General features: G+C 43.2%; 1 protein-coding gene across 1 annotated transcript in view; it reads left to right on the top strand.

Annotated features, from left to right (window-relative positions):
- Positions 1 to 23,648, top strand: part of LOC307260937 (RNA-binding protein Musashi homolog 2) — a 249,681-nt gene that overhangs the window by 127,954 nt on the left and 98,079 nt on the right. The window contains exon 7 of the mRNA XM_080041331.1: positions 15,594 to 15,642. Within this exon, the coding sequence (XP_079897457.1) occupies positions 15,594 to 15,642 (49 nt within the window). The remainder of the gene's footprint in view (positions 1 to 15,593; positions 15,643 to 23,648) is intronic.

Here is a 23,648-nt window from a genome sequence, read left to right as displayed (position 1 = left end):
TTGACACAGAGATCAGAGGGGCTGTGAGAGATGGAGAGATGCTGTCGTGAGATGGCGGCAGGCAGGCAGGCTGCACAGGGAGAGAGGAGGGGAGAGACCAGACAGGAGCAGGCTCCACTCAGGTGAAAGGGCTTTAGGTTGATGCATTTCCCCTTAGCTGTTGTCATCTGTAGGTGACACAGAGCACACCAGACAGACAAAATATCACAATTTAGACATTTACTACTTAGCGAATGTGGTTGCCAGTGTGGTATGTGCTCTTACAGGTGGAAACAGTGATTCTGGAGAATGCTTGTTGACACAATCACTTTTTGTCAAAATCAGTGAATATCTCCTCATGGTCGACTACCTGTGCAAACCGTGTAAAATCCAGTGTTAATACACAGCCTAGGCTCTGTAAACGAACATGTTGCTAAGCTACCATGGCCCTTTGTTTACATTCCAGTTTACAGCTCCTAGGCTGTTTATTTACACCAGATTTACTTTCAGCGTGCGCACAATACGGACAGGCAGTGGATCATGAAGAGATATTCACTGATTTTGACAAGAAGTGATTTTGACAACAAAGGGTTCTCCAGAATCGCTGACTTGACCTTTAACAATCTTTGAATATTTTAGTTTGACATTATTTTTTTACACTAATGACGGCTCACTTTGATTACCAATAGCAGGGACAGGGTTAAAAAGAAATCAATATTTTCCTGGTGATCCAGTGTTTTTTCCTGGACTCCAGGCTGGAGCCACGGTGTGTGGCTTTATTGGGACCAACTGGCGGCTGTCCGGGGCTTTGCTGTGATGGGTGTCACGCCGGCCGGGGGGGCCCTCCATACGGGGAGACCCTCATCTGCTCACAGTGTCACACCTCTCAGCACCCTGCTCTCTCTCTATCTGACCCTGTCACCATGCCACAGAGTGACAGCCACAGGTGGAGAGACACTGCGCCAGAGACGGAGAGAGAGAGAGAGAGAGAGAGTGGGTGGCCAAACACCAGCCTCTTAGATGCAGGCGTAGCTAAATAAAATCAAAGATAGCTGTCGGATGCTTTTACCGAGCACACTTGCTTGAGAGCACACAAATGGCACTATCAGTGAAGGAGTCAAAGGTCCGCAAGCTATGGAGAATTGAGGTTGTCATTCATGTCTCTTTAAGCATACATTGTAGGCGCCAGCAGTGTGTTTAACAGGGGGTAGCTTACTATCAACTCTACAGTACAACAGAACAGATCAGATTGGCATTTTAGTTGACTATATGCTATGACTGCTTAGTTTTTAGTTCAGTTAGATTTTTTCCCCTCAGTTTTGTCTTGCAGGTGTGTTTTTTGGGAAGCAGTGATTTGCTACAAGGGAACATCAATGTGTAAATATATCTATATATATTTGCAGATGGCTGGTGGTGGTCTTGTGTGGGTGACCGCGTAGCATCTGTGTTTTTGAATGTGTGTGCGTCTCTACATCTGTGTACTTTGTACTGTGTTGTGTTGTGGGTGCTAATGACAGTTGGCATTTGGCCACTATCTGTGGATCGTTAATTAGTATTGAGAGGTTTTGGGGGGAGATGCACAGATTCCGCTCAATCTCGCAAACAGATGTGTGTTTGATCTAATAACCCAGCCTACACACACACACACACACACACGTGTGCACACTTACGTACGCACACACTGTCTGTCCAAAGCAGCACTCTGACATATGGAAACGTCTATAAGCAAGTCCCTCTCAGCATAGTGCTATTGACAGATCTAACAGCAGAAAAACATGGATCACAGTCAAGTCTGGTGCGAGGCCTGCCAAAGGGAAATCATAAAGACATAAATGACAATAACAAATACAGAACAAAAAGATAACCATGCACTATTAGTACAACAGGGATTTACTGACATTTAGCCTACGGTTGAACTAAACAAACAGGGTTGGCTGTTTGATGCGAGCTGAATTACAAAACAAATCTGTGACTGTAAAAGATTTCTTGAATGTGGGAAAAAAAACAGGTTTCACCATTATTAGTTGTTGTTCTTTTTTTTAATTAATGTTTTTAGATCAGATCCTTGTTCAAACAAGCAAATATAAATGTCTACACCAACAGCAACACATTGAGGAGACATGCACATACTCGTTTGGGACCAGTAATCCCTGGACACCTTATACATCAAAGCAAAAAAATAACTAATCAAGAAGGACTTCACTAGTGGAAGAAGTGCTGAGAAAAAAAAGCTTTTGTTTATTTTTTAAAGTGCAGCCTTTAACAGACCTCTACAAACTCAGAAAACACTGAAGTGAAACGTTATTATAGCTCTCACTAATGTCAGAGCCTTTTGTCTATTCAGTTCATTGTAGCATAGTTGTCCTGATGGAATTGCTCTGTGACCTTTTAGTATTTTTATTTCTTCAGCCCCTTATATTTGCTAAGTGATGGTATTCTGGCTGATTAGCGCACCCCTCGTCCCCCCGGACACACGCACACACACACAAACACACACACACACATGCATGCACACACACACTATTACAAAACACAATGCATTCACTCCCAGAACCCCACTCCCATTGTTCTGCTTTATAACACTGGGAAAGGAGCATCAGTCAAGTATATTAGCTGGATCCTATTACTGTCACCAGATTGCCTCACTGAGCCATCTTAAAGAGCCCCCAGACAAAACTTCCTGTCATGTTAATCCAAGCTTTAATAAATAGAGGGATGTGTAACCATATTCAAATAGGGACTCCCGTATTTGTGCTGACAAAGAGAGAGGGGCTATCATGGAATGACAGATGAAAGTGTTTTGCATGAAAAGGAGGGGGAAGAAAAGTTTTTTATCGCCGTTCATTCTCTCCCATTCTGGGGAGAAATGTCAAATTATTGAAATGGCCTTTAAAAAAAAAAGCTTAAGCCTAATCTAAGTAAAACACTGCAGGTATTAGCGATGGTCGCCCATTGTCAGTTGAATGAATGCTATTCAATCCAGGCTAGCAGCTCATTTCATCCGTCTTGTTCACCTATTGATATCAAAGTACACAATACACACCTTGTCTCCCGTGAGAGATTTATGTTCATCAGACCAGTGAACATTGTATGTTCTGGTTGGTTATTCAAAGGCATTGCTGGCTGTCGCCGCGACTCGTTTAGTTCAAGCTCCGGCTGGTGGAAAGTTGCTGTAAGGAGCCATTTGCATCCCTGAGCATTCTCATCACCGACAAAGAATGCTGAAATCAACAATCCTTCTCCCCAATTCAAAGCCATTGTTTGGATTCAGGGTGTGGGAAAAAAATCTGAGAAACTGAAAAAAAAGTACACCAGTATTTCACAGCCTGGTGTCTGTATATTTTACAATGCGGTACAGAGAATTCCCATTCCATTAATACGCTGATTGAATTCGAACATGTTTACTCGTTCCTGCTGTTGTGTGACCGAAATGTTCCATGTTAGTTAAGGCTACACGAGTTCCCACGTTGCCTATGTACATTACATGCAGCATTATCAGCAGGCATCTCCTTCATAAAATAAATCGGTACGATGCAGCTCTATCTATTTCCAAAACATTTTTATACTATATGGAATCATGACCCTGTATTTTATCTTAAGTAGAAGATAGTGTTGTAGTGCATATGCAAGCACAAGCATTATTATAATCATTGGTATGTTATGATAATATTAGTAATACATATTTAATTATGGGGCGACCGTGGCTCAGTTGGTTGAGCGGGTTGGCCAATGATCCAAGGGTTGGCGGTTCCATTCCCGCCCTGCCACCTGTGTCATGGTTGTTGTGTCCTTGGGCAAGACACTTCACCCACATTGCCTCGTGTGAATGTGTATGATTGCTGTATGTTTGAGGAAGTTGGTCGGAGGGGCCGTTGGCGCGGAATGGCAGCCACGCTTCCGTCAGTCTGCCCCAGGGCAGCTGTGGCTACTATCGTAGCTTACCACCACCGGTATGACTGTGTGTGTGAATGAATGGAACCTGGAACCCTGTAAAGTGCTTTGAGTGCCTAGGCAATAAAGCGCTATATAAATCCTATCCATTATTATTATTATTATTATTATTATTATTATGTCCATGAAAATACGTATATAGCCAGTTTGGTGAATAACTGTAAATATGTAGTATTAAATTGCATTGTAATTGATACTGCTTTCACCTAGCACTATGCAGACAATTAAATGAAGGCTGTAAGATGGATAGACAGATGGATGAGTGAGCCAGCGGGCAAACTGAAGAAACCTTCTTGGACAGTTTTTCTGTGAATCAATGAGGCATATGACTGACTCACCCACAATGCTTATTGTCTGCATGTGGATTCTGAAAGCTAAAGAGAGAGTTGAACGTTGGTGTGCTCGAATACTAATGTATGTATAAGCCCATAACCTGTGCAAGCACGTCGCAACAATTAAACAAACGTTCAATTCTCTGTACAAAGTATTTAATAGATTTGAATGGGTCTGCCTTATGCTTCAATGTATTACGTGTGGTATGTATCTAATGGAGTTCTTGCAGGGGGAGAGGGGGGTTTAATATTGTATCTACTATACATAACTAATCTGTAGGACATTTTAGTGTAGAAATTACCCTTACACTTGCAATGGAAAAACCGAGAAAGCATCACCCAAGATTAGGAGACAGTAAAATAGTTGACTGTTTGGAAATTTGAATTCCAAATGATAATAATAATACAAAGTATGAAATAACACTATTTAAATGTATATTAAAAGGGCAACATGTCTCATTTTGGTTAATCCGGTGTTGTCCTTTTCGTCCTCCACATCCTCCTCACACCTTAAACTCATCAGCCCATTTAAACAAACCTCTTCCCAGCAATCCCATCCCATCTCTCTCACCCTCCAAATCTTGTTTTTCACAGTCTCCCTAAACGTTTCATAGTATCCTCTGACCTCTTTCTGTCCTCCAGTCAGGGCTGCCATCTATATTTACATTAACAAGGAGGAGGGAAGAAGGGGTGGATGATGTTAAAGGTGCTTCATGTATGTGTGTGTGTGTGTTTTTGTATGTGTGTGTGCTTGTCTACCGAAGGAGAAATCTGATTGGCTTTCCGGGAGGTAGGAGGACATCATTTTAAATAAGTCCTCAGTGTTAAACTGTTTGCTCTAGGGCTTAGGGATTGCTCACCTTCTCCAAATACTATTTTAGCTTGAAAGCACAATATTTCCCAGCCGGAGCTTTCGCATGGGAGAGTGTATGAGGGGAGGAGGGCCCTGGTGCAGCAGTTTTCATGGAGGTGGCTTGCAGGCATACTCCATTCTGACAGAATGAGGAGGCACTCACTGCAAGAGTGTGGCGGAGAGGAGAGGGGGCCCTATTAATAAAATGACTCCATAATGGGTAGTTCCCCTGCAGCTTGGCAAAGGAAGACAGGCGGATTGATGGACGAGGCCAAGGCCTACTTCCTCAAGCATACTGAACTCAACTGTGTGTGGACATGACTGTGTGCGGCCAAAACGCAAGGCCAGACCCCCGCAACATACTGAAGCCCCATTCACATAGGCCCGGAAGAACCAATAGAAATGATTTCCTGTTTGGTGCAAAAAAGGGTCAAAGTGGCAGTTTTTTAAAACGAGCAATACATCACATCCAACAGCCTACTAAGCTATGTGAGATGACTTTAGTGCTTATATAAAGGCTCAGGCTTTTAGTTATTATTATAGAATATGCTCTGTAACACAAATTGCACATTTGGAGGATGGAATCAGACAGAATCTACCTTGATTGTAATCTTACCCCAGAGTAAGAAAACAGAAAAGGTAAACATGACTCTCTGGATGACAGTATTACATTTTGTATAATGCATGATTGGTTTTACTTAAGAGAGCAGTAGACATAAAGGAAGAAAAAAGCACCAGCCATAAATATGGGTTGTTTACAAGAAAAGTTGTGTTTAAATATTATTTGGGTTTTTTAACTGCATTTTTGTTTTGAAGCTGGCCTGGGCATGGGCTAGAGATGTGCTAATAAAATACTGTTTTGCCACAACAGTGTTACGCTCTGCCCTAACAATATAGCAGCCTCCCGAAGGCATCGCTCCATCATCCTTTCATTACATTTCTTTGTAACAGTACATTGATTAGAGTGGGCCTCAGCATGACTGCCTTTTTAATTGTGTATTTGCTGATCTGAAAGCTGCACAGAGTGCCATGGCAGGATCTGTACTAACCATTTCAACAATGCTCTGAGGCAGTCTCTGACACACAAAGTTCATCGTTAGAATATACATCAGCTCGTATCACCATAGCGACCTCCTTGGATACCGAGCATGGGGAACTCATAAATATGTAATCCTGACAGATTTGAGGAATTGTCTTCCTCAAGTGTTCCTCTCAAGCCATTTTGTTAATGTCAACATGAAGGAAAGTTGCTGGAATAAGGGTTGACATTCTGCCAATGGTGTACATCATTAATAATTACATACACAAGGATTTCTGTCAGATGAATGCTGAAAACACTTGAATCACATTTTTCCGTCGCTTTCATTTCTCGGTAATTAGGTATAAGAAATAGATAAATTGTGTATGTGAACCCCTCGCACATTTACTTTGTGCTGCCATAACATGGAATTCCTTCATAGTGTTATGGTATGCAACAGTTAAGACTTTCAGTCAGTCCTCAAATATGTGATTGTCCATTGGTAATTAAAATGTTGCGTATCTGGAGTGTCCTTGTGGCTCCCCTCTCTCCATACTGTCAACAGTTTCAACATATGTAATAAATGAGTGTGCAAATAAATATTAGTAGAAAAAGATACAGTCTCCAACCAGTTGTCTTTCCAGTTTTGCTTTAAGAAAACTATAAAAACAGATATATGTACTGTAAGACAAATAAAGAGAAATGGGGTAGACAGAGCGCAAAGCAGATAAGGGTCCCTTCACCCTTCATCACTGTGCTTTCTCTGTCTGTTTTGTTCGTGATGTGTGTTAAGTATGCTTTCAAGCCGTGCTTCCTCATTACTTCTGCTGAGAGTTGCAAATTGTCCATTATAATAAGGAATATTCCTTTTAGGAAAAGGAGAGGTTGTGCTCCCAGATGAAACATGGCTGGCTTGGCCTCCGCTGTGGATCTGAAAAAAAAAAAAAAAAAAAAGGATTCTGGTCCATCTACGGTCATGCTTAAGAACAGTGTCCCTTTTGCCCCCTTATGTAATTGCAAGAGCTTATAGGGAGCTAAAATGTTGCCCTCTGCTCCTCGTTAAACCACCACTTGTAAAAGCGCTCAAGCGTGGATGCAGCACATTGCAGCTCAACGTTCCCAGACAATGATATAGATTTCCTCTACAGAAGAACAATTGAAAGGGTTGTCACAAATTTGTCCATTGTCACTGGGTCGCTATCATTTCTCTGTTAATTGCCATCATTGTAATAGAATATTAGATGCTCTTCACTGCAAAGGGAAGAGGGCAGTGCCGGCTGAGTTTTCTCCTTGACTTTGACCCATATCTGTCATAGCAGTGATAATAATGATAATGTGATACTTCATTGATCCCTGTAGGGATTTTTTTCTTAACCCCCTTTACCACCAACACAGTGGGGTGGGGTGCAGGTTCAGCTACTGCCCCTGGCCCCCTGGAGTAGGCAGGGATTCACACACTCAGGGAAAACCTTCCAACCAGAGGGCTTAAAACTGAGTCCTCCAGTTAAACAGTCTCTCAACTCATTGTGTGAATTTACAGTGAAAGATGTCGTGACAGGAGTTGTACCTACGTATTGACTATTTAGGTTTGGGTTGTTCTAGTATAAAAATAATCCTTTTGATCAGATTCCCCTACCATCATTGAGTTGTTTTAGTATTACTATTATGGCCAAAGCCACTTTTTTAAATGTTATAAATCTGTCCAAGGTGAGAAGATTACACAAGTAAGTTTGTACATATGTGTAACAATTTTTGATATGTCTTTTAGAAAGTCCTTCTAGAATGAATATTGATACAAATGCAGAACTAGAGCATCAGCGAGGGGAGATTGTATTATCCCTTTTAGGAAGAGTGTATTTGGCCATACCTCTTTCTCTGTTCGTGCAGCTACTGAGTGGAACCTCACCCCCATAGCCATCAGAAATCTGACCCCATATAGGTCATTCAAATGCCAGTTAAAGAAATGGCTCATTGATAACCAGAGCTGTTTACATTATCATTAACCTGTTCATGTTATTGTCTGCTGTTGTCTGATTGTTGCTCTGCTGTGTTTTTATTGTATATTTTAGCTTAATAGTACTTTTTACTTTACTTACTTTTTAATAGTACGTTTTACTATAGGTGTGTTGTGTTATATAAATGTGTAACTTTTTTTTTTTTAGGGTGACTTTTACCATCTGTCTAGGGACTGCAGATGAAAAATAGCCTTCTGGCTAATTCTGGCATATTGACAGAAATGTTTGATAATATGCACTGTCCCTGTATTAAATAAATAAATAAATAAAAAAAATATTACACAGTCTAACAGCAGAGTGGTATTAGTGGGAGGTTTCTTCAGCTTGTTACCATTACATAAGGTCATTCCTGGCAGTAACCATCTACATAGACTCCCTTCTGTGCCAGGAGAGGAGACAATCAGAGGAAATGGAAATGGACATTTTACATTGTTGGTGAACATTTAAAAAATATGGTTATATTTTTCTACTGAAACAATAGATTTTCCCTACATGAAACAAACTAATGTATCAATTCATCCATCTTCCACGTTTCATGTTTATCAGTCTATCTACATATTTGGCTGGGTTCCCCACGCTCCGGCTGCTGGCTAAATCCCAGGCAATTTGCATCTTCTCTATTTTACATCTATTTGAGTCATCATGTTGAAGTCACTCTGTGAAGCGGGGACTCTAATGACTCTATTGACTGGGCAACTTAATGAACATAATGATAATCAACATGGGCAATTGTGCCCTTTTTTTTTGTTTTGGTTTAATTGTCCAACCTTGACCCGTGCTATTCTCTCTGTGCACTGTAAGGGCAGCTTGTGTTAAATGTATGCTCCAGTTTGCAATAAACAATCTTTATCTTAATTGACAGTTAATTATCATGCTGACATTTTACTCAGATCAAGCCTTTTCCGGCGCCACCACGCAGGGATGCAAATTTCAGACAATTTCCTTCGTCAATTACTGGACACATTAATGAATCAATAATTAGTTCATCTTTTTTTATGCATTAATTTAAAGTGCAGGAGTCTTGCACCAACTGGTTAGCAACTCAGACCAGCAACAGTGAGCACAGCAAGATACAACGCTTGTTTAGTCTGTGTGCGGCCCATACAGGCATTGATTCATGATTGATTGGTTGATGATTAATCTTTGACATCTGTATGACATATCAAAACGTGAAATTCTAACATCACAGCCTGACTTCTTTGACGATTTGGATAGTTACACAGAACAACACTCTTAAAGTTATATATTTTTTTTTAACTTTTTATACAAGAGTTTGTTTAAGATGACTTGACACACACAGTGACAAAAGCAGTTTGTAAGCTTTTTTGGAATGATTGGCTCTTTTGAGCATAACGTGGTGAGCCCATGCAAATAGCACAGACTGCTCTGTGGTGTTGGCAGCATGAATACAAATCTCAGTGATCCTCGACACCATTGACACCAAACGGCTCCAAAACTGCCAAATTACTACACACGCACACACACACACATGCACGCACACACACACACACACGCACATGCACGCACACACACACACACACACACACACACACACACGCACACACACAGTGCAATTCTTTCTTCTTAGTTAAAATTGAGGTTCACAGCAAATGTAATGGATGGAAAGCAAGAAAGAAAGCTCTGTGCAGTGCACCCAATAGAACATTCACAAAGTCCCTCCGGGTGCCGGCACAAAGACAGAGCCCAGAGCCCTTTAGGAAAGGACGGGCACGGCCGGTCCCAGGTCACTATATCTGTGGCTCAAGTCTCCGTTCCGTTGGCATCAGATATGATCTATATCAGTGTCACCCCCAAATTGCTGGAAAAGCTCCTCTGGTAGCCTTCAGCCGTGCGCTGAATGTAAATGTGCATTTGACACTTCTAAATCGCTGTCATAATTCATTTCCAGAGCTCTTAAATCTCTCCCTGTCACCTGGCACCTCTGCTGTTTTCCTGTCCAAAAAACAGAGCACATTAGCCTTTATTGATGCCTTTGTCCTTTGATACATTATTCATCATACAGCAATCTCCCCCCTTTTTTTTTGAATTATCGTATATTTTTCGGAGGTTGTTCAAACATATGGATTGATACAGACAAAGAGGTTGCCCCTGGTGTGGAGTAAGGTCACATGCGTTGTGACAGGAACAGGATAAGTCTCTTTTCCCCTCAGGGTATTGGACCAGAGTAGTATAGAGCATCACGGTTGCGTTAATATTAAGTTCACTGTCCATGTGCTGCTTGAATCCATTTGCATTACCTGTAAAAGCTTTATCTTCTGTATTTGTCATTTAATCCGCCCTCCTAAATTAGACCACTGTATTGCTTGCTCATCTGAGGTCTAATGTGCTGAGGTTAAAGGGTTCACCTGGAGTCATCCGTCAAATACAGTATGCTACTCAGCTCCATGCAGCCATATTGTACGCAAAAAACAACCTTGTATTCACTCAATGAGTCATTCCTCAGGATGTGTCAGTGACCCTGTTATACATAGTGGTTGATAGTTTAAATTGTATTATGCTGACCTTTTAAAGTAAGTTTTCAATATTTTGTTAAACATGCAACTCGTGGTCACAATAAAGGAACATAATGGAACTGATGCCACATTTCACAAACAAACATGGTAGACAAAGAGGGCAACAAGGACTGAAACCAGTGACGGTCACCTTCCATTACATACTGCAGGAACACTTCTCATCTCTTAAACCACTTACAAAAAAAACAACTAGCTGCAGCCCTCAACCTTGACCGCTCACTAAAGGGAAAACACTTGGATTGCATTAGCATGGATTGATACCTGTTCAGCCAAGATTAATTATCTGGACTCCCAAGACATGATAAAGACAATCTGAATCAATTGTTTGTCTGAAACTTACTCATCCCACCCACTCCAACTCCATGACTCACTTTACCAACCCACCCACATCTACAGCATTTACAGCTGGCCAGTACCGTCACTACCACTTACACTGCGCTTGTCAACAGTACTACAACTGCTACTAACATGACGCAGGCATATTTACCTGCTGAATAGCCGCGATTTAAAGGTCACATACAACGATGATTTTCAGGTTCAAACTTGTAATTTGGGTAACTACTAGACAACTTGTCTCATGGTGTAGTGTCCAAAAAACCCTTTTATTTCTCAGAGTGCCATTGCTTAATCTCCTCTTTTCAGCCTCTGTCTGAAACACTCAATTGCGGGCCCTGTCTTTTTAAGCACCGTCCGGCGCCTTCCAAAAAGCCCAGTCTACTCTGATTGGCCATGAATTTAACTGCCACTTTAAATCCAACTGCCAGTTATATTCAGGGGTATCTTGGGGTGTGCTTATTACAAGTGGAGGTAGTGCTAAGTTAGGTCGCTAATGAGGGGGTTTGGCTTCTCCACTTATGATGTCACAAGGGGAGATATATCTGAGTGGGGTTTTTGAACACAGGATTTTTTGAAAGGTGGATGTGGATAAAAACAGAGAGGGTTGTATTTGTTTTTATACTTTGTGAGTCTCTAGACATACCTGGGACCCATATGAATGTTGAAAAAACATGAAAAAGTACATTTTGCAGAATAGGAGACCTTTTAAAGAATGGGATCGAACCAGAATAAATGACACTTGTATTAAATCACTACCTATACTGAAATTGCTGGTAATCCAACAATGTGCGTAATATGCTCCTGTCAGCCCCACCTACCCACATGTGTTGGCTACAGGTTTAGTTAAAGAGCCGCCTGGCCTCGAACTGTCTTCCAGCACCCTTCTCTTTTATAAGTGGCCATGGACTGTTCCAGTGCATATACCGCGGTGAAATAGACTTTTGCTCTTTTCTTCATTGTCACAAAAGGCCAGGCACTTCACTGGAGTTCCCATTCCCCCCCTTTTACATAGTGATAAGACAGCCATTATCCTTTGAACCTTTTCTTTTCACCGAGCCAGGAAGAAAAGGAAGAGTGAAAGAGAAGGAGGAGGAGGACAGAGAAAGATTTCTTCCCCGAGGTGAGCCTGGCCTCACCTCTGTGTGGCGGGCTTTTTTTTGTGAGCAGTGAAGAGGTCCTTAACCTTCTATCAGATGGAGGCACACAGTTGTGTTCTGCTTGAATAACTACATTGAAAAGCCCTGGAGCACGGGAGATGGTTCTATAGACTCTGCAAGTGGCAAAGAGAGAGAGAGAGAGATACAGAGAGAGTGAGAGAGAGTGAGAGAGGGGGAGAGAGACTGCATTGTATGACCTGCTGGAGTGTGACTCTCACATGATGTGCACATTCTTTGTTAAAGTGCCCATCAGTGCTTCACTGTGAATCTGTGTTCTTTGTTGTACGGGGGTCTCGTTGACAGGATGGTCCTCCTCCTAATAATGTCACAACAACACAGTTCACACATTTATATAATACACTTCCTTCTGATAGACCTCACTTCCATTTTTTACACAGTAACAGTCTATCTGGCTCTCAGGCTGCAAATTATTTTCTACAGCAGCAATGCTATCAATATCTGAGCACAGATATTTGAGTGTTGTGTCGCATCAAGAGGCCGGTGGTGGTGGTGCTTGATGACTGATGGTACTGTGGGGGCTGCTTTTTCATAATTCAAGCCAGTCCGATTTCATATGTTTTTTAATGCACGCACACTTGTTTGCTTTAGCTACATAACAGAAATGTGCTAAAGACTGGCAGAGAAGTCATTAATAGTGGTATGTGTGCATTTATTTGAATTTTTTTTGGCTGGTGCTTGTGGCTATCATTATACATTTTGATGGGTGTCATTTCACCGCCGAATCACAGAGTAGACACAAATTGTTACTTATCAATCTCTGTCATAATGGTTGTGTTTCGAAGGAGCCTTGAAACAAACCAAAAAAAAAAGTTATCCGCTTTGTCTGTTGGCTGTTTCACTATTACTGATATTAGATGATGATACATTTCTGTCTCCCATAAACCATTGCGGGGCTGTCAGCCACACATACTTGGTAAACACGCCGTTCCATCCGTGCTTGGCAGTGGAGCTTTCACACCGAGAGATGTTGAGACATTATAAACATATAAAATGTCTTGTGTTAACAGCCGTTTTCAAGCAAAAAAAAAACAAACAAACAATTGAATCAAAGTTTAATTTACCAGACACTTTAATTATCTAGCCAGGTATCCTTGAACGGTCCAGAAGTTACTCTTGTGTTCTTCAAACTCAGGCAATGAAATCACAATCCACTGCACTACAAATTCCACTTATGCCACCCTCCTCCCACTTTAATGTGACTTTCATTAGATCAGCCGGCAGGAGACAGAGGTGAGGTGACATTCATATGAACTGTCGCTGCAGGTGATATTGCTTAGCTGTTTGTACATTACTTTTATACGTTTTTTTTCCCCCAACACACACAGTCATCAAATAGTTTGTCGAAAACATCATTATTTTTACTGCATTTTTTGTGTGTATTGTGTCAACAACAGTAGGGACTGTTTTCGGGAAATGACTGACTGTCTTTGTTAGTGGGTGGACAGAAATATTGGCCCACGTAGCACAGGTGAACTTTTACTCCCAATACATTTATATTTAGTTTTTCTGTCAAATTTCACATAGGCTTCCTGCTTTGCTTTTTCTTCCTGGCGTGTCTGCCCTGGTGTGTGATTATGTTATAATCTTTAGTTGTTAATTCAAGGTAACCGATGGCCCAGTCCCTCCCTGCCATTTAAAGCAGACACAGCACAAGGTGTACTGCCCACTCACATATGACACTCTTCGCATTGCAAAACATATCCAACTGATTCCCCGCCCACTTCAGGTGCTTATTTTAGTCTATTTTGTATGTATTATCAATAGCCTGTGTCACCCTTATTGGGGTGCAATACCTTTTTGGCACCGACCAAAATGCCACCATACCTTCAATTATCGAAAAACCACTTGTTGTTCAATACCTTATGGGTTCATCTCATCAGTGTCAGTGAGCCAATAAGCAGGCAGTATGCTTGATGTGTGGAGGCATCCAGGAAAAATAGCTTACAAACGTGGGTTGCGCAGTATGCATCAGTGAGCCTTATACCGACTTCCACCTTTTTCATTTTGCACTACACAGTATTTGCTCTGGTTCATTATATTGTTTATATTTTGTATCTTTACTTACTCTCACATTTAGTTGGAGCTGCAGTGGTTCAGGAGATAGGGCATATGTGGTAAACATAAGGCAGGTGTACATAGGTTGCTTCAAATCCATAAGACTGTTGCCAGCTACAGTATATCTGGAAATAGTTGGTGGAGGTGCGATAAAGTGCCTTCGGAGCAGCATGTGGCCTTTGCGAAAGCCAGTGCAGTGAGTAACCGGTGGCCCCTGCAAGCTGTGCCAACGACTTGTGTGCCAAATGTGTGGCAAGAGGGGTGGGCATATAAACAGTGTGCCAGCGCTAGTCTGCCCGGCTGCCAGCCACTTCTCTTTATCCAATCAGACAGTTTCGGCTTGAGTGAGACCCCCTCCCCTTATTCTTGTCTCTTTCCCATCTCCGCCACAAAGCTTTGTCACCCTCCCGTGAAACACACAGACGCAATGCTTGTGTGCACATCTTAGCCCCCGCACAGCACAGCACAGAGCCTCACTCGGTTACACTGCTGCTACACTTTCCTAGAGACCACAACCTGGGAGCCAGTAGAACACACTAGTATTCCATCATTTTTTTCTATCTGTCTGCCGATGCTCCGTACCCCTGTGTTTTTTTTTCTTCTTCTTCTTCCAAAGACAAAATCACATGCTAAATGAGCATGCCTCGCTCTATTTTTTAAGCATTTCTTCAGAGTTATAGAAAAGCCAGAGCGTGTCTAGAGATCTGTTTTTTTAAAAGGGATGTGTGTGTGAAGAGCAAACGCTGCCTGCCTGTCTGCGTGTGTGGCTTTATTGGACATGATGAGGGATGATATTATGGTGGATGCTGCTGCCCCGCTCGCCCGCTCCGAGATGAGGAAGGATCCCATTTGTCTCTCTCTGGCTTGGCTTAGTGTAATGTGTCTATCCGTCAACCCTCCACCAAGACCGGACATTGGGTGTTCATGAAAATAAACATATCGTCCACCACACAGTCCCCCCCCCGCCCCCCCTCCTCCGCTTGTCATTATTGTTAATTTTCTTCACCTGTTGACACTTTCCACTCACGTCTTGGCCACATCTTATCTAGACAATGAGTGAACACCAATGCGACATTGCTTCAATTCCTATATCGTCAAAAAATGACGACCAGACAAGAGGGGGGACATGGCAACCTCACATTAAGCTTGTGACTGCTGAGAGATTATGTAGGAGAGAGGTGCTTCCAATAAAATAAGTGTAAAAGTGATGAGAATATACCCACCAAGAGTAATTGCACTAAGTAGAATGAGATGGGCTTCCGTGGGGAGAAGGTTGGTGTGTGGTCCTTTTGCTGAGAGAATTGAGCTAATGTCAATACGTTTTTTTTCTTGTGTCTTCCAGGTGGACGACGCCATGCTTATGTTTGATAAGACGACTAACAGACATAGAGGTAAGTGCACGCCGTCCGTTCTCTCTCTCTCTCTCTCTTCCCTCCCTCCCCCTCCATCCATTTTTCTTTTTTCCGTCTTTCTCAAAGGTGAGAGAAAATAGTCATTGTATGTCCTTTTTCCCCATGAGATAACACAGAACAGTTCCAATCTTACATGATATTAGTTGTAGCGTCTGTTCAACAATGGGAGCGTGTCAAAGTAATCAATAAAGCTGGTACGGTGTTTAGAATGTTTGAGCCTTGGATGGCGTCTGTGTGTGTGTGTGTGTGTGTGTGTGTGTGTGTGCATGCGTGTGTGTCTGTCTGTGTGTGTGTGTGTGTGCATGCGTGTGTGTCTCTGTGTGTGTGTGTGCGTGTGTGTTTGTGACGATGCCGGTGTGAGTGTTTCAGAGAGGTGCTTAAAGGGTGTAAAGATTGTGCGATGGTGGGTGCTGTGCAGTCAGATAACAGCATCAGATAAAGGCCCCGGAGAAGCTCTGACTTTATCGCTATCTCTCATCGGCTCCTTATCTAAGATGAGGGGTGGGGGGGGGGACGTTTCTCTCTCAAGCAGAGGACTTTCCAAAGACAGGTTTCTCTCCCTGCACCAACAATGCAGTGTTGTGCGTTTGTGTGTGTGTGTGTGTGTGTGTGTGTGTGTGTGTGCCAAGCCGTATATACGCTCACAGGCCCGCCTTAACCACCGCTAAACACATACAGGGCTGTCACTTACCAGGAGCCCCCGCGCGCCGGCTGTTATTGGCTATGAATCCTCGTGAAAGGCGCCTTAAAGGAACTTTTTAGGAGACAGGCTGTCCCTCGCTGTGTATGTATCACTGTGAGCGTGAGTAGTCGACAGGCACTGACAGGTATTTTCCACGAAGAAGAAGGAGCAGACACTTCTCTGTCAGCTCACTCGTAGGCAGGGCCAATCTCACCGCACTGGGCTGTTGTTGTGCGCTATTTTCCTTTATAAATGTAAACATTAGTTTGCAGTGAGCTCAACTCATCCTCTCAACCTGTGTAAATGTTGTCTTGGATCGAAAGCTGTATTGTTTTGGTGTGTGTGTGTGTGTGCATGTGCATGTGTGCAAACTCTCTCTTGATTTTTCTACTGTGTGTGTGTGTGTGTGTGTGTGTGTGTGTGTGTGTGTGTGTGTGTGTGTGTGTGTGTGTGTGTGTGTGTGTGTGTGTGTGTGTGTGTGCGGGCGGGCGCGCGTGTGTAGGTGTGTGCGTGTGTATGATGAGCAGACAAACTCTTTTTTGAGTCTGGTAAACAGTCTCTAAGTGTGGAACATGTGAACTCTAGTGGAAGTGATCTATGGCTTTAAGGGGATTTTGATCTGTAGTGACAGAACCCAGTGTGAGGTCTGCTTTGAGACGAAAGCTGTTTCTCTCTCTCTCTCTATTATTTCCTGCTCATCTCTCTTTCCCTCTGTCTCCTGTCTCTCTATCCTGTCTGCTGCACCGCCAGCCCTGTGTGAAAAGGGGATGGGCGCCGCCACGCTCGGGGAGTGTGTTAGACGTTTGCCTTTGGGGCAGCACAAATGCCCTTCAAATGAAGACAATGATGGAGAAAGGGCCTCATTGGTATTTATTCTGATGACAGCGGACGTATTTATATTGAGTGTGACACTAAGAGGCAGGTGGCAGGTGCTTTCCCCCAGCTGTTGTTTCTTCTAACTAGCGTTTTGATATGTTGTTCCGGTAGGAATTTTTCAAAACGGTATTAGATACAGTATTTCGCTTGCTTCCCCTCTCACAAGCACAACAGGTCTTCCAGATGAACGGCATAGCATATTACAGACCGGTAAGAACCATTTTAATAATTCATCAGAGCCATTGGCGTGATTGTGTAATATTAATGGCTCAGCTGCCCCCCACCAACCACGAAAAGGAGATGGACATGGAATAGATTGTCAGTGAAACCAGTGCCTGGGCTTCTGCTTTACCACTGCCTGCAGATCCAGTGATGGGCATCTGGCAGCCTGCAGTCCAAATCAATTTCCCACCTGTGATCATTTTTTATCTTACAGATTGATTCATGAAAAAATAATTTTCTGATCTATCTGCACCACTGCAACGGATAGAAACACATTTTTTATTTAACAATCCAAATGTTACACTCAGTTCTTAAAGTACGGTAGGAAATAGCCTATTTCTCACAACTGGCTTTTTTTTTTACCACTTTTTCTCTCTTGCTAATCTTGAATGCTATCAACACAAATGCTGTACTTTCCAAGTGTGATTTCTTGCTCTTTTGCATTGCCACATTCTAAAACTGCTCTGACCCAACCTCTAAAGACACAACGGCAGCCTAAAAGTCCAGGATTTGTGTAAAAAAAACAAAAAAAAAAACAATAAGATTGTTACCTGGGGCTAAACAAGAGGAAGAAAGGAAGCACATGGCCCCTGAAGTCAGTTAGCATGTTTTAGATTGCTTTAGCTTGTGTGAGGTAGAACGAATAATACAGTTGTTTGTTTCTACAAGCATATTAAATACACTGTAGAAAAGAGTCCTGATATTTACAAGGCATTATGTGGGTGTGCACAGAGTGAAATGATTCCCATAAAACAAAGAGCTCTGGGTATCTGAGGTGTAATTCACAGCAGTTAAAACGTGATCTCTTGTTAGGCCCGCTGTGCCTCCACATCACCTCATTTCAATGCTATCTCGGGGCCTTTTTTATTTTCCCCATGAAGCCCTTTTTTCAAATTTTACGTTGAGGCTGTATTGTATATTACTTTTTTGTTCTGAGGAGTTTATTGGAACAGTTAAGTGTATGAGTGTGTATGCATGATCGACACTTGATCGTGAGTGTGTTTTCTTTGGGGAGCTGTGGCGAATTGGATAGAGGACAAACGTCACACTCCACTAGTAGCGGGCATTGTCCTTCAGACGGTCCCTGCGAGGCTGGCAACAAAACAAAAAAAAAAACGACAGACAGACAGACAGACAGACAGACAGACGGACCGGAGGAGACACTCTCTCTACCCTTCTCGTTCTTCTCTCTGTACTTTCTTCTCACTCTCTATCTCTCTATCCAGTCATTTGGTCGTCCGTCGCATTATTTCTTCCCATTCTTTTTTACGTAGCCAGTGTTACTATTTCTGTCTCCCTGGCCCCTGCCTGTCTTCTCTGGCCATCTCTCGCCATTTCTCTAGTTTTTTTCTCTCTCTCTCTCTCTCTCTCTCTCTCTCTCTCTCTCTCTCTCTCTCTCTCTCTCTCTCTCTCTCTCTCTCTCTCTATCTGTCTTTCCTGCTAAAGGACACTCCGCTGTAAGCAAAGCTCCCCCCTGACAAAGGCGCACGCTGCACACCATCTTCTTGGCATTTAAAGGGAGTAGAATACGGCCAATTGTGTTGGAAATTGAACTCTCCAAAGCCTTCCTTTTCCCCACTGCAGAGGTTCATTGTGGGTGAGCTCTGGTGTCTTTGGGTGAGCAGCAATGGGCTGTCCAGAGGTTGATGCCAGAGGGCGGCCATTGTTCCATGGTTCCACTGCAGTGTCCCCCCCCCGCCATCCCCCGCCTCCGTTCAACCTTCCCTTCTTCTCCTGACACTTCGTTTTGTGACAGAAAAGAGAGAAAATCAGGAATGTGTCCACTTGTTATCACATGTTTTATTTTCGACTTGCTTCTTTTTTTTCCTTTTTTTCTGTGGATGGTTTATCCAGCAGTGCAGGGGGTCCAGATGACGTGTGTGTGTGTGTGTGTGTTTTTGTGTGTGTGTGTGCGTGCATGGGTGTGCGCTGTCTTCTGAGACGGTGGCGACATGAGCTCAGCAGTCACCGACTTCACATACCAGTCGTCACATCACCCACCGCCCTCCACATAACTTCACATGCCACCACTGTCCAGATGACAGGGCCAACTACCCTGGTGTGAAATAAAAGCTTTTTGCAATGGCCCTGAGTCAAAATCATTCTGTCGTGCGTTTGCCTACCCCCGTCCGGCAGGCTGACATTTTATCTATGATCTAAGATGTGATTTCACTGTCAAACACAATTGGTAGTGCCAAGCAGAGTGTTGCCGAGGTTGAGGGAAAAATGGCATCTCTTAGAGTAGATGGAGACTGCCATGACAGAGTGGCAACTATTGGTATCCGGCGAAAGCCTTGGGGGCTTTAATCTGTGAGTAAAAAAGGTACAGTAGATGATAGATGAATGCTTTGTCTTGCTGCTCATAAGCATCCTTCATTAAGCGCTACTTTGCCACGCCATAATTAGCCCTCCTTCTCCACCACATTACCACACAGCCCCTCTTATCTCCGCAGCATAATTCCACGCACATAATCCACGCAGGACCCTTTTTACCAAAGGAAATGTATGGTGAATATATACACACACTCCCTCTGATTTCATTATTCACAAGCAGCTTCTCAGCATCACGCCCAATCCACCAGGATCCCAAAAAGATAAGTATATACAATGCAAATTAGTACATCGCAATCCCGATGCTAAATTGCACCCTTACGATTCTAAGTAGCTGATTAATTGGGTCAAAACTGCATGCCACAGTGATTGTTTGATTCATGCTCTGCGAAAAAAAATAAAAAATGTAGTGCTCAGTGTCGGCACCGCGGCTTTCACTAAGTTTTTTCAGTTTTCAACAGGTTTTACGGGTAATTACCGGGAGTTGAAATATTGAAGGTGGCACCTATATCTATTTTTGGGTGACACACACGTTCTCTCTCTCTCTCACCTTTTCTTTAATTAACACCATTAAGGACGGTGATGAAACCCAAGTGTAATTTTTTCGCTATTGTTTTACAATAGTTTGTAACCAGACGGCAGCCATTAGTGTAGTTTTTTATAATGACTGTGTGACTGATTGGAAGCCCAAACTCCTTCTTTATTTGAATGATGCAAGTCAAGGTAATGTGCAACAGTGTTGGGGACCAGGATAAAGAAATGTAAGGCTGGATTGTCTCAGTCAAGAGGCTTGCTTTGAATGAGAGAGAGAGAGAGGCGAGGCTGCACATTAGAAAGCACACGTTCCTCGAGAAGAAGAAGAAGAAGGGGATTCTTGGTGTTTTTTTAAAGAAGGACGGGGGCCAAGGCTGTGTGAATTTGTTTATAGCCCTTTTTTTCTATGGGCTTAAAGGGCTGGTTTTCTTCTTGGCAGACAAACAGACGACTGCATTGTGTGTGTCTGTAATCTCTTTACCTGGATTGGCAGCAAAGCTAGCAAGTGCAGCTCCCAGTGTGGAATTGGCACGGAGGAGTCAATGTCACACTGAGCGAGGCCGCCTTTTCCAAAACCAGCAAAAACTGGTTGTGTGTCTGCGAGACTGTGTGTGTGTGTGCGCGTGGATAACAGCCTGCCCTTTTTTCTCCCTTCAATTTGTGTGTCTTTGTTCGTTTCATAGGTGAAATTCTTTTTTTTTGTACAGCCCCATGCGTAAGCAGTGCGGGCAATGCCCAAAAAGCCTATGAATATGCAACACGGTCCAACCTTCGAACGCTATCATCATTATTATTTTGCGGTTGTGCTGCTTTGGAGGTGTTGATTCGTCAATTTGTTTTTAAAGCTTTATCCTTGATAGAGCAAAAGTCTTGGCTCCAGGATATACACAAGCTCCTGCAGCAACAAAGGGCTTGAGTGGTATTAGGTGTCATTATACACACACCAACTATGTGACATAAATTCACTGGCTGAGAAGAAAGGAAAAAAAAAGAGTAATTGGCCTCATTATCTTTCATCTCTTTGGCATATTACATTCATTATTCGATACAAAGACTTGCCAGTATGAGTCCTGTAACCTGGGAAGCATTGAGCTGCTTGCGCCTCCACAGGTGAACTGTTGCGCCCTGAAAAAAAAATGAAAAAAAGCCCCCAGTATAGTTGACGTCACCCACAATGCCTCATCAGCCACCGGTGCTAGGGATTGAAACATGGCCGAGTGAGCAGAGGATGTATGTCTGCAAAGTGATTGCTGGCTCATTGACTGAGTATAGGAGGAGAGAGGGGGAAAAGGAAGCAAGTGCAGTTACAGAAGAAATGGGAAAGTGAGCAAAGGGGAGGATGGGGGCACATGAAAAAACAGCAGAACTATAGAATGGTGAGGGGAGAAAAAGGAGGGAAGGAAATAAAAGAAAAGAAGGAGAGTGCCTCCTCAGTGGGAATCCTCTCCCCCTGCTGGCTCTCACTGGCTGGAAGCTGCTTGCCGATGGCTTCAAAAGAGCGCCAGGCAGTCTAGGCCCTACGCTTCTAGCAATTAGAGATCACTCCAGCGGATGCCTCCTGGCCAGCCTGCAAATCCCTCAAAAAATACCCTCTGATTACTACTGTAGGACACAGGCTGTTTACCAAATGGATCTAGCACTGCTTGAGAGTGAGGTTTTGATAATGCCTCCTTTTGTTCAGGGCAAAGAGAGAGAGAGAGAGGGAGAGAGAGCGGGGGTCATTTGAGTTTTAAAAAGATGGCTTGAGTACAGAGATGAATTTCCAACCCAAGAGAAAGCAAAGTAAACAATGTCTTTAATTCTTCATCCAAATAGCCCTGTGAGCAAATATCCAGTTCTGTTTTTTGTTTTTTTACGAGAAGAGAATAAAAATCTATTTGGACACGAGTCAAATACAGTGTCTGCGTCTGTGTCTATCCACCTGCGCTTTCACAAATAAGCCAAGTCTTCTTTTGATGGGTAATATCCTCGCCTGCCAATCCCTTTTTAAACAACTAAATCTCTGTAGGATTTCCACCGGAGTGGTGTTTACAGATCGCAGCTCCTCTGTGCTCGGCGACGGCTGTATAGCAGCACTGATGCAGAGTCAAAACAATGAACCGCTGTGCCTGACTTAACTGATTGACACACGCAAATCGCATCCAAGTGGAATCAGATATTCCTGCAGAAATAGCTCAGTCTGTGGGGACTTGGGTTGCTGGTTCAAATCCAGCACCACTCTTTGAAATGTGGGCTGGTAGCTGGAGAGGTGCCAGTCCACACTCCTGAGCACTGCCGAGGTGACCCTTGAGCAAGGCACTGAACACTTAAACTGCTCTGACAAGATTAGTGCTGACATCTCTCCATTAAAGGTGAAGTCAGTGATTCTGGAGAAAGCATGTTGTTAAAACCGCTTTTCGTTCAAACCAGTGAATATCTCCTCACGATCTGCTACCTGTCCAAACCCGCACCCTTTTTACAGAGCCTGGGCTGTTTATTAACACCACATCGTCTTCAGTGCACACACAGTACGGACAGGAAGTGGATTGTGGGGAGATATTCACTTATTTTGGCAAAGATTGTTTGACAACAAGTGTTCTCTAGTATCACTGACTCCACCATTAATGCGTACTTAAAGGTCCCCTCTGCATATCTGTATTTCGGACTGTATTTCTGTGTGTGTGTGTGTGTGTGTGTGTGTGTGTGTGTGTGTGTGTGTGTGTGTGTGTGTGTGTGTGTGTGTGTGTGTGTGTGTGTGTGTGTGTGTGTGTGTGTGTGTGTGTGTGTGTGTGTGTGTGTGTGTGTGTGTGTGTGTGTGTGTGTGTGTGTGTGTGTGTGTGTGTAATACCTAATAATTACATTTCCCCCAGGGGTTTAATAAAGTCTGCCTTGTTTTGCTCTGGCATTCCAACATGAGCTCACCTATTCCCTCATTGTATTCTCTCACCTTGACAGACCCTGATATTAGCGATCAGTGTGAATGTCATTTAAATGGCAGAGCTAATCACACACTCTGGGTTTCGACCTCCACCTGAGGGGCCCTGTAGCTTTGGCCTAATCACAGCCACAAAGGATCTAAATAACTAATTTACCACGAAGCAGGTAGCATGGCCTATTGCCCGAAATCTTACTCTGTAGGGTGTTCTGTTGTGATCGACATCTTGACTTCAGGGACCCGACAGACTATAGCCTCGCAAATCAACGCGGGCATTGCAGTATAGTAGCTATGTGTACATTCCTACTAGTATTCTGCAATGAGCCACGTGAGGCGTACCTGACAGTTAGGTGATTAAACGGTACAGGAGAATCTATAGCTCCCTGTCAGCCTACTGTTTTCTCCTGCCCATCTCCTGACATCTGC

This window comes from Ammodytes marinus (assembly GCF_949987685.1).
Source record: "Ammodytes marinus genome assembly, chromosome: 14".
In the NCBI taxonomy this organism is placed as follows: Eukaryota; Metazoa; Chordata; class Actinopteri; order Uranoscopiformes; family Ammodytidae; genus Ammodytes; species Ammodytes marinus.
The sequence above is the reverse complement of the archived record's forward strand: the minus strand, read 5'-3'. Positions and strand labels throughout refer to the sequence as shown.